At 40.4% G+C, this 12,111-nt stretch overlaps 1 protein-coding gene across 3 annotated transcripts in view; it reads right to left on the bottom strand.

Moving 5' to 3' along the window:
* Positions 1-1,158: 1,158 nt before the first annotated feature.
* ZC3H12B (zinc finger CCCH-type containing 12B) overlaps positions 1,159-12,111 on the bottom strand; it is a 323,692-nt gene continuing 312,739 nt past the window's right edge. For all 3 annotated transcript variants that reach the window (XM_063937219.1, XM_063937221.1, XM_063937220.1), the window contains one exon: positions 1,159-11,072. In XM_063937219.1, the coding sequence (XP_063793289.1) occupies positions 9,637-11,072 (1,436 nt within the window). In that variant the 3' untranslated portion in view covers positions 1,159-9,636. The remainder of the gene's footprint in view (positions 11,073-12,111) is intronic.

Below are 12,111 nucleotides of genomic sequence, written 5' to 3'. Positions count from 1 at the left end.
TTCTCATTAGAGAACTCATCTAATGAGAAAAGGCAGAGAGATGAGCTGTGAGTGGAGATGGTGACAGAAGTGAAGGGATCTTAGTATAAGTAGCATTAGTGGTAATCACAAAGGCTTTAGAAAATATGTTGAGTATTCAGAGCATATCTACATCAGTGGAAACTATGGTGGTGTTGGGGGGACGGGAGTCTGATCAGTCGTGACAAGGAGTTCCAGATTGCCAGCAGCATGGGAGAAGTCTTGTAGGCAGGAATCAGGTATCTATCAGAAGAGCTTATCTCTACAGGATGATCTTTAGGAAGTGGGGGCGCACAGTAATACCCCTTTCAGACATAAGCCTAAAACCCAGGTTTTTGCATGTGAACGCACATCGACCCAGCTCCGGCGTATGTCTGAAAGGTCAGCGACCCAGGTCACTTGTCAGGGTTTTTTCTGGGTCTGAAAGGTGCAACCCATGTCTTGATGACCCAGGTCACACCTAAAAGAAATTCATTAGGTGGGGGCTGTAGTGCTTGGAGATGGCATCATCTCCACGCACCCTCTGAAAGCCAGAAGATCCGGGTCTGGTGTGAAGGGTGACAAACTGGAAATTACCCTGGTCGTCACTCATGTGTAAAAGGGATAACACCGGCTTCAACCGGTGCTCTGTTCCAGATACAAACCTGGTTGAAGCCAGAGTTTTAGGTCTGAAAGGGGGTATAAGTGACTGAACAGAAATACCATAAACCTTGTATTGGAGACTGGATTGAAGAAACACTATTTTCTATACTTCCTTTACTTAACTAGCTGCAATTGTATGGCCCCTCTAACGGAAATTCTACTGTTTGCCCAATACTATATAACTTCTAGTCTACTTCACTATAGAGTACCTTGTATGTTCTTGTTTGTATTTGGATCAGTACCAACATTGAAATCTTTGCCAAATGATCCAATATAATAAAAGGCTAACGCCGCTCCTCACCTCAATGCGGCTACTAGATAGCGCCCGACAGAGCAATTCAAGTGTTGCTCCGTTCGGGTGCGTAAAGCCGCCGATGCTGACATTACTGTTATGTTGTGCCATTATTCTAAGGAGCTGGTAACTAGTTGAATATGATCACTGCTGTAGTAACCTACCACTCCCCTCCCCCCCAAAAAAAAACACACAATGCACTTCAATGCCTTGCAAACACTTTTTCTTTTATTAACGTCCAAGTTTTTGTCATTACGACTTACATTATATTTGGGTTCACAAAACTAAACCCAAAGAGGTTTTATAAAATGGAACTTACAATTACGCTGTAACGTTTCATTCTACGAAATAAAAACACATTATGACCATAGAACAAAAAATATTACAACTGTGCGGGTCCAAACAACTATGACATGAAATATTTCAGAGCAGCATGATACAGTATGTGAGAAAGATCACTCTGGTAATGTAGTGTTCACAGATACAAACTGAGAGGATGCAGCAGTAGGTAAGGCTTGCTTTGCACTGAGTATACATGACACTGCTGCAGAGATTAAATAACACCTATCGCCCACACAGTGGATGTAGCAGTTTCCTGATTTGAGCAAATGTTCATGTGGATGCACTATGGAGGTCATTCCGAGTTGATCGCTCGCAAGCTGCTTTTAGCAGCATTGCACACGCTAAGCCGCCGCCTACTGGGAGTGAATCTTAGCTTATCAAAATTGCGAACGAAAGATTCGCAATATTGCGAAAATACTTCTCTGTGCAGTTTCTGAGTAGCTCGAGACTTACTCTGCCAGTGCGATCAGTTCAGTGCTTGTCGTTCCTGGTTTGACGTCACAAACACACCCAGCGTTCGCCCAGACACTCCTCCGTTTCTCCAGCCACTCCCGCGTTTTTCCCAGAAACGGTAGCGTTTTTTCGCACACACCCATAAAACGGCCAGTTTCCGCCCAGAAACACCCACTTCCTGTCAATCACATTACGAACACCAGAACGAAGAAAAAACCTCGTAATGCCGTGAGTAAAATTCCTAACTGCATAGCAAATTTACTTGGCGCAGTCGCACTGCGGACATTGCGCATGCGCAGTAGCGACTAATCGCTCCGTTGCGGAAAAAAAATAACGAGCGAACAACTCGGAATGACCCCCCATATATCAATTCACTAAGAAGTAATGACATCACTGAGGCACTACATCTCAAGGCCAGATATCCATTAGGTACTGCTTCCTGGTGAACTGGTAGCTGCACTGTCATGAAGATTAGTTGAGCCCACAAATAGTTGCTTTCACTGTTTGATAGGCACGCTTTACGTAATGTGAGCATGCAGAAAATAGTAACTGTTGACGTGCCCGACGCCTCTCAATGCGTCATTGAACATCTGCACTGCAGTAATACCAACTATACACACACAGCCATTTATAGCTGATCATTGTCTACAGTATGCAAACTTCAGCCAATTTCACCTCATAACCAATAATCTCAAAATGACGTCGTCTATTAAGGTAATCTTGATTGCCAAAATACTCCTGCTATTATTACTAATCAAAATGCTTCGATATATTTGCGCATTTGAAGAAAAGTAACAAGTAATGCAAATGGTGTAGGATTTAATGTGCTTAAATATTTATAAAAGGCAATTTTCATTTTATTCACATTTTGTAATCCTATATATTTGAGTACATATTTGTAACTGCATACGTAAGGTAGTAAAATTCTTCATAAACTTCAAAAGGTTTTATTGTGCAATCAATTTTTATGATCTTCTAATAAATTGCAGAGTAACAATCATAGTAATACAGTATATGATGATCATTGTGTGTCTGTAATATTATGGCTAGATGCCAGTGTGGGCAGGTAGAAAATGACCTACACCTATCTTATGTGCTCCACTAGATTGAAACAAAAAGGGTCATTCTGAAGGTAAGAAAACATAACTTTGTACTTTTACAGCAGGCCATCCATATAGACCACCCTAATGGCCATTATACATGTGCATTGTGTGTAACCAGTGGAAGCAGGACAAAGCTACTCTTCTCCCCAAAAGGAGCCGTGCAGTACACTTTGGCAAAGACTTGATGGGGAAATTCCATTCTCTGCATGGCTGCAAACTGTCTCCCAGAATAATTGGGTGACGGCACTTTATGACCAGTAACATTGCTAGTTTTCCCATCCCGTAGAGGTGCACAGAACAAAACTTGCAATGTTTGGTTACTATAATATCCAATCTTCCCATGTTTAAATAAGTGATTTATTTGTCCGGGTATAGTATGATATGCCGGCTGTCGGACTCCCGGCGCAACGGCATACCGGCGCCAGAATCCCGACCTCCGGCATACCGACAGCGTGGCAAACGCAAATGAGCCCCTTGCAGGCTCGCTGTGCTCGCCACGCTGTGGGCACGGTGGCGCGGTACGCGCACCACGCTATCTATTCTCCCTCCAGGGTGGTCGTAGACCCCCCAAGAGGGAGAAACGTTGTCAGTATGCCGGCTGTCGGGATTCCGGCGCCGGTGTACTGTGCGCCAGGACCCCAACAGCCGGCAAACTGAAGACCACCCATTTGTCCTGCTTCCTCCTATGCTATAAAGTTTATGTAATCTTCATAAAGCACCATATAAAAGTGCATTGGGGTGGAGATTGGTGTGTTGGGCTTTAGATACTCCTGTATGGATAACACTGCAGGTCCAGTAGCACAGGCTAATAGTATTTCTAGACACGTATCCTGATTTCACTGCAAAATGAATCAAAACAAACTTAGAAAATAAAAAAGTCTTTACTAAAGAAATGCAGATTGCAAACTTGTAATTAGGAAACAGGTTATATATTGGAATGACTATAGTACAAGAGCCTACGTATTTAGTACAGACCCGATTCACACTGCTGTGCACAGAGGAATCACGTAGATATAAAAAAAAAATTGCCAAAGATTATCAGATGCATCAAAAGAAAACAAATAACCAAAAGCCAATAACAAATAACATCAAGCACGGAATACAATTAGTAGTAGTAGTAGTAATAATAATAATAATAGTAATCATCTTATTTACAAAACACCAACACTTACAACACATACTGTAACATATCTTCGGCTGCATACTTATTGAATTGTATCATTTTCTTTTTTGTTTACAAAAAGAAAAAAGAAAACGGAGAGCAGTAAAAATGCAGCCGTGTCTTCTGTGCTTGTTACCAGCATTTGAAGATCTCGAAGTTCTTGAATGTATTAAAGAGAACATGATGAGCTCCAAAAATTAGAATATCATTTCACTATAGCACAAATTAAACTAAAAGTAGATTTCTACTGTCAGAGCCCTAAACATGCGCTGTACTGGTGCTAAACCCGCTAGTAACACACATGACTAGCGCCAGTGGGTATGTGGCCTAATATTTAGTTAGAAATAAATTAAATATATATAGTACAGAAATATAATGAGAATCGGGTAGTTAAAAACCTGTAGAACTCTACCTCACTTTTCCATAGGAACAAAATATGTGGCTGCTCTGCAGACCCTGGCATGTGTACTCACAGGACTGGGAGGGATATTTATGTCATCATTTCACTTCTTTAGGGTATAATGCAAAGCAACGGGCTGCAATATATTATCCAGACCTTGATATTATACAGAAATTCATTTATATAATGAAGAAAGTTTTGTATAAGCAACAGTACAATGCGCTTCTCCGTTAAATATATTCTCCAGACCTTAAGAGTTAAGAAAAAATACTATATAGAAAGTCATGGTAATTACCTTCCAGGAACGCCCACTAACATTCACAGACCCTGCATCTGATCCTGTACTGCATCTGAACGCTGACAATCGGGACATGTGCACTGTGGGACTCCCAAGCCATGCAGACTAACCAGACTAACAACATCAGTCAACTGCATGCAGAATCAACCCTGCGCCCAACTTACAATCAGGGAATGTAATACACTTATATCATTGTAGGCAACTTACTCCCCATTCACTACATAACTATTTATTTAGTCCTCAAGCCTCAACAACAGGCTTTCCTCCAAATCTATATTGGTAAGAAGGAATCCTTTGTTCATAAGGTGAATTTGACTAAAATATTAACACTTTATTTTTTGGGTACTATTCAGAAGTGAACAAGCATAATACACTCTCACAGCAATAGACTATGACTGGCATAAGTTCCCAGACCCATGTGTTTTCGCAAAAAAATGTGTCTCTAAGGGTTGGTTATCAGGGATTTTGTTTTGTGTGCTGAGGCATGTGATATATAATCCTGATAACTGTCAGCATTGGGGCTAATAGGATCGCCCTGATCGAGTCAATTAGCCACGGTAAATTACACTAATTAGATACTGGACTAAGTCTAAGATCAAGTGTAGTAACTTCTCAGAGGAAATAACCTGTATATTGCTATAAACAGGGCTGTATGCAGTGCGGTTTTATGAGGATATTGGGGAGAATGGAGGCTGAAAACCATAGAGTGAGTTGCAAGTGGATGGAGCAAAGTCCTCAAAGCTCCTGTCAATGTGTATGTATATGGGAGGACTGGAATGACAAATGCATCTCCATCTTGTGTGTGCACCAGTGCCTGCAGAGAAAGCACCGCTAAGGCTTGAGGACCAGTCTAAAACCAGTGAGGAAAACGACTCATATTAGTGATATGATCAGTCATTTAGTACACATAAGAAATACAGAAACTGCATTACAATAAAAAGTTTATAGACTTTGCTGCTCTTCAAAACCTAGAATTCACAAGTAAACCTAATCAAACTAACCTCAAATCGGACTAGCTCACTTACTTTTTGTGGCAGAAACCATACTGCCCAATTACCAGACTGGCCCAGTGCAGACCTAACTGAATCCCAGTAACTTACTGTACTTAACCAAATATACTTGATCTCATGCAACAAAAACATGAAAAATATAAAATGACACATGCTGTACATATACACATTATGAACATCAACAAACACTATCACAGAATCTATTTAGTAGAACTTAATGCTTTTTTTTTTTTTGCAGTGCACGTTATACAAAATACCTGTTGTTACTAAGATTCCTACTTAGGAACATAAAGTCAATTTAAACTGTACTCTTCGTCTATGCAGTGGAAGAAGCCATTCTGTGGATTGATGCAATGCAGTCCATCCATTCAGCAGGCCTCAGTGTTTATACTACAGTCTAGTAAATACAATGCACTCTCCTAATTATTGGTTCCACCCAAAAATGGCTGCTTCCAGTGTGTGAAGGCGATGGATACATTTCAATAAATATAAGACATGTTATATAATATTCCTGTTCATTATTGTACAGAGCTATATATTTTATATAATAGAGTGAAACCGAAACTGTCTTGCTACTTTATAAACTACATTGCCCAGTCATAAAGGAATTATTTAACCTCATCACTGCTGGCCTGTCCTGTAACTCCCTGTATTTCACATGAAGGGCTGCAGGCACAACGGCAGTGAACGGGTTTTCACTCCATGGACTACAACAAAGTGACACACAGTGTCACAGACATAGCAGTGAAAATGCATTGCTTATTCTACACTATTTTGTCTAAATAGAACTTTTTTCTTTAGAAGGTTAAATATGTAGTTATATATTTACACATACTTTCCACATTTTTTATTTTATTTAATACAATCAAGAAAAAAAGATACAATTTGTATCAACAAACAAAAGGTCAATTCTGGTTATGTGAGGCGGATATTTCAGCTGCCCATTTCTTATATGGGATCAAACTAGTCAAAAGATTTTACTTTAACACTTTAGGTGAGGCTTGATAGTGCCAACAGGATTCATAAAAGTTAATGCTACCTAGATTTTCATTCAATTCATATCCTTCAGTTGAAAACATAATCAAGGTTACTCATTGTCCTACCGTTTTATGGATTAAAAAGTTATGAGCTTCTCTACAGCACAGACTTATGAGAACGCAGCCAGAATCAAATAAACTAGCTCTCAACTGGTAACAGTCAATGTTTAATCAATTTCTGCAGGCACCATATATGCATAGATTTTTTGTTAAATGACCATTAAAATATTCTGTGTTGAACTGAAACAGATTCAAGAGTTTGAAAATGTTTTACAGAAAAAGTTTTAAAAGGTACCAAATCTTATTTACCAAATTCCATAGAGAATGAGGTATCAGTTCAGATGGTCGACAATGTTAAGGTCGACACTCATTAGGTCAACATTGACATGGTCGACACATGAAAGGTCGACGTGGATTTTTAAAAAAAATGTGCTTTTTTTTAAAAAAGTTTTTCATCCATCTGGACTACGATTGGGAATAGTAACCTGTGCCGCACGCAGCGAGGCACCATCGCGAGCCATGCAAGGGGATGTGGTACACTAATTGGGGTTCCTGGTCATGTTACGGAAAAAATTACACCAAAAACAGTTCAAAAAATGAATGTCGACCTTTTCATGTATCGACCTTTCCATGTCGACCAATAGTGGTCGACCTAATGACTGTCAACCTTAACATTGTCGACCATTCATACCGGAACCAGAGAATGAGTCTACATAACTAATTCAGTTGATAAATGCCACCTGGATTGTCTAGTAGATAGGTACATATTTTATTTCCATTGAAATGGCACAAAACTGATAAACAACGATTTTCAAAATGTTCCCTATCAATCTGGGGATACGAATTAAAAGGTTGTGTTATATTCTATTTAAGAATTCCATTTGGACTTTTCAGAGCAGTTTCATTGGTGAGTAAATAATGTGGCTCCAGGTGGTTGCTAAAGCATGCTGGAAATTGCATATCAACAAAGGTGGCCAACAAAGTACTGTCCTTTGGCCTCTACCTGTGGATGTATGTAACCAAATGCTAGAATGGTTTCACCCAGCACACTTCTCTGGACTATGTGCTAGATGTTCAGGGCCATTTATGCTTCAATACTGGGGTTTTTGTTAATTATTTCATCTTCCTTTATAAAGGGGTTTCATGGCTTTCAAGACTTTGAAATACCAAACAACAAATTTTGAACATGCTCACCATTAACAAGACAAATAAAAGAGCAATACGAGCAGCCGAAGACCCGTCCTCAGAAAGCCAGAGAAAACCCTGACGGCAGCCTGACGTTCCGTTTGTTTCACAGTAAGAAACATTTAGGCAGTTATCACCTTCTCATGAAGAAACAAAAGGGCTATTAGTTTGGCCCTTCTACACTTTCATGAAAATACTGAAGTCGACTAAAGTCCAAAGCCCGGGGACACCGGCTAAGGAGCGGCTTCAAAATCTTAAACTATGTTACAATGGGTTTCTTAGAAAATTAAATAAGAGATAGTGCTATGGGTCAGCAACCTGAGAGCAGCAGAAGACAACCAATAAAATGCCTGGTCAGGCAATGCTATCTGCAGTGTTTTCCCCCATTACAGCTATTTACATAAACCAACCACAAGTAAAAGTGCAACCAATTCTTTACAGATAGAGAATAAAGCCCGTTTCTCCAAAATAATCCAGTACCTGCTGGAGAGAAGTGGCAATGATAGCTGTATGCTAGCGAGGAAAAAAGGTCACACACTGATGGTTGTCACCAAATGCCAATACAAAAGGTGGTGACTCACATCTGACATCACTACCATTTACAAATCTATATCACAGCATATAATACAGCGTAAGACTTACAGACGATAAATAGGAGCAATTATCTATCACAGGATCTGCACTAGAAAGAAACATGTTCCTGAAGCTCCTTCCTCAGTTATGTAATGCATGTATTACTAAGCCTCTAGGCAAGCGTCTGCTGGGTAATAACACACTATTGTATCAAAGTGTGACATCACCGTTCCACATGTATTTTGTATGTGGAAAACAAATCTAATTCTTTGTTACATGTATTTGGCCCCTCAACAAAATATAAAGGCCTCCTTTGTATTTGTGACGCACAAAGAACCGCCCATGCTTACAAGTGATTTGTATATATTTAGAGGCATATGGCTATTACTGAGAGGTACAGTATGGCGGACCTGTAAGATGTCATGATAGACATAAAAATCCTATCAATATCACTTAACCATATATGAAGAATATCTGCATATTAATCTCTGCATGATACAAATATAGCAAAGTGGTCGGGAATACAGTGTCATTGTGCAGTCAAAAGAATCTTAAGCAAAGACATCAGTAGGTTTTTTTTTGGTTAAACACTAGTTTAGGATAACACTATATACAGATAGATAGAGACACCTATCTATACACACAGCTGTACTGATTTACACTGCAAATACACAAGTAGGCATGCAATATAATTGCTAACAATATGAATAGGTGCTTCTATGAACAGCTAAAGAGACTTATGTAAGCAACTTATGTGCTTTGATGATGTGCTGGCATCTCCAGCATCAGAGAGGTTAACATACCCTTCCATCTCCTTTATTAAGAATAGGAACGAGTGACATTGCCCCCCAAGGAACTGAGGTTTAACCTGTCATGCAGGTTTAGCAGGGATAAATATATCTATACAATAAAATATGCACTCCTCTGAGAATGCTGTAAAGATCACAAGGTGTAGCTTAAAAAAATAAATTAAAAAAGTTTGTTGTGTCCATAAAGTTTATATGGAGGCAGAAAACCGATCCTTAGGTCATATGAATAAGCAAAAATGTGTAAAACACTGCCAGGATTTATTCAGGCAACTTGATCAATAGATACTATTGTCCAGACATTATGGGAGGGAATTAACAATGTTGATGACCCGATCTTAACCTTGCAACAATAACTGCTGCAAGCTGTTGGGCATCTGTCAAGTGTGGGTTCTTCTCCATGACTGAGAGCACCACCCCTGGTGGGAAGATGTTGCACAAATTTTTGTAGGTTTGATACTGATGCTCTGGAATAATGTGCTGCTCTCTGGGTTTGCTTACCATGGGTGACCAGTGAGGAGATCGCCACAGCTGTTCCATCTTCTCAGGCATGCTTCTCACCATGACTGGTTCGTAACAGGGTTGCATCAGACTATTACTCAGTGGGTATGAGTGGTAGCTGTATGTGTCAGTGGGGCAAGGTAAAGGATCCCAACTAGCATGCTGTTCACGACATAATGGAGGTCTTCTTTGTCGCATAGGGTTACTCTCATAGAGACGCGAGTCAGATATGCTATCCATTCGGGTCATCACTAGGGCTCTACCAGGCTGAGCATTAGCACACGGGTGCATATTCTCTGGCATTGGGTAATCTCCAGGACAGCTGGACCTTGCCCCAACAAGAGGATGCTGTAAGTGCAGAGCCAAATGTGAAGATGACTGCTTACGTGGAGTATGCATGGGTTCTTCTTGGCCATAGCTCTGCACACGGGTAAGAGCTTCATGGTAACCATGAGCAAATGGTTGTAGTCTATTGTGTGGAGGAGCTCTCTGGGGCTTCATGGTGTCCTCACTGCCTGGGTCATTGATCCCCAAATAGAGGTCGCTATATGAAGAGTAGGACTCACCGCTGGTATGGCTCATGCAGCTGTCTGGGCATGGGCTGGAGTTCCTAGAAAAAGCTGCTCGGTCCTGCTCTGAACTGTAGTATTCTGAACTGTGCATATTGCTGATGCTCAGGTTAGAGAAGTCACTAAGCATTGAGTAGTAACCATGATCTCCTAGAGACTCATATTTTGGATAATCCTCTGTGTAACTCACAGAATTGCCATGGCTGTTGGTAACCAGAATAGGTGGATAGTGGACACTAGTCATGTGCTCCAGTGAGGATTTCTGGTGGGAGAACTGTGATGATCCAGGCACTGGGCTGCTTGCTGAGCGTGTGTTCAAAGCACTGACAGCGTGACTCTTGGGAGGTGGCAAGGTTGGAACACTCAAGGCAGACACAAGAGATGGCACAGAGTTGGCTTCTGACTTGCGGGCTGCTGAAAGCCTCTGCTCTGGTTCCACAGCTGCAGAACGAATACTTGGATCAGACTGTCTTTTGGGGGCAATTCGTTTTGCCTCAATAGATCCATCTCCTTTGGAATTAGATATTCCAGTTCCACATTTTACAAGTGCACCTTCACTCATTGTCTTGACTGCTGAAAGCTTAGCGCCTATTCTGAGTTCATCTGCCACAGACCGCAAAGGCTGGTTCGCTCGTTCAGGGTGGTAGTATTTACATTTGTGTCCATAGGTGCATTTTTTCCCTGGGAAAACAATGAAAATGACAAAAGTTGGCTTACAGTTTATCTAACCGACTAACAAGTTTCAAATTATTTAGTTTTCAGTCACATGTAATGTAAGATCTATCGTCTGATTATTTCCCAGGATTAATTTAAAGAAGTCAATTATCTCTTATGGGGAAGAATTAGAAAGGGAGACAAAAAGATAAAGAGAGATGAAGGCGGGGGTAGTCAGGGACAGGGAGGGAACACTGGCCACACAAGAAGAACCAGGGTTTACATACAGCAGTTGTGCAAAGCAATGTAACTTCAGAGGGTCTAATACTTTTTTTTTTTTAATTATAGTCTTTATTTAATGCATAGTACAGCAAAACAGGACTACAACAAACAAAAAAAATAGTAATGTCAAATGTGAATACAAGTTTTTCCACATATATAACCGAAAAATTAGGTCAGAGAAGCAAATGAAACAAGACTGGGAATTGAGAGAAGGGGGCTAGATCTGCATTTTAAGGGTTAGATTTGCCCCCAAAAAAACATTTCCACAGAAGACATTTAGCCTTTATTGGTTTTAGAGTCTTTGAATTTTGAACAGTCAAAAACCAGGTTGCAGTGAATTTCGGAGAAACAATCCATGCCGACATGATTTCTTCCATGGCCACACATCTAATCTAGAAAACTACTCGATAACTGATGAAGGATTAATGGACCTCCATTATTCATATGCTGCAAGAGCAGCTTCTTCTTCTTGGATAACACATAAAAGTACACAGTATGGCCAAATATGGAGGGTACAGCCTGTACACTGGTACATATTCAACAAGCATCAAACAAATCACGTTTTGCTGGTCTGTCCAATCTATAGACATGACAAGATAGATTTCCACAGATGCAAGTGCTGCTAGCAGGCATCTCAGTTTTAAAGAAATCCACTGCAGCTGCGGCTCGCGCACTCAGATAAGGCCCATGGTGTCTGAATCTATTTTACTACAAAACCAAACACTCCAACCTCTTTCTGCACATATCTAGTGGGATAGGGAAAGTAAGGGGATAATACAAGATT

Source organism: Pseudophryne corroboree, chromosome 8 (assembly GCF_028390025.1).
Source record: "Pseudophryne corroboree isolate aPseCor3 chromosome 8, aPseCor3.hap2, whole genome shotgun sequence".
Classification (NCBI taxonomy): Eukaryota; Metazoa; Chordata; class Amphibia; order Anura; family Myobatrachidae; genus Pseudophryne; species Pseudophryne corroboree.
This window is presented reverse-complemented; position numbering and strand designations above follow the sequence as displayed.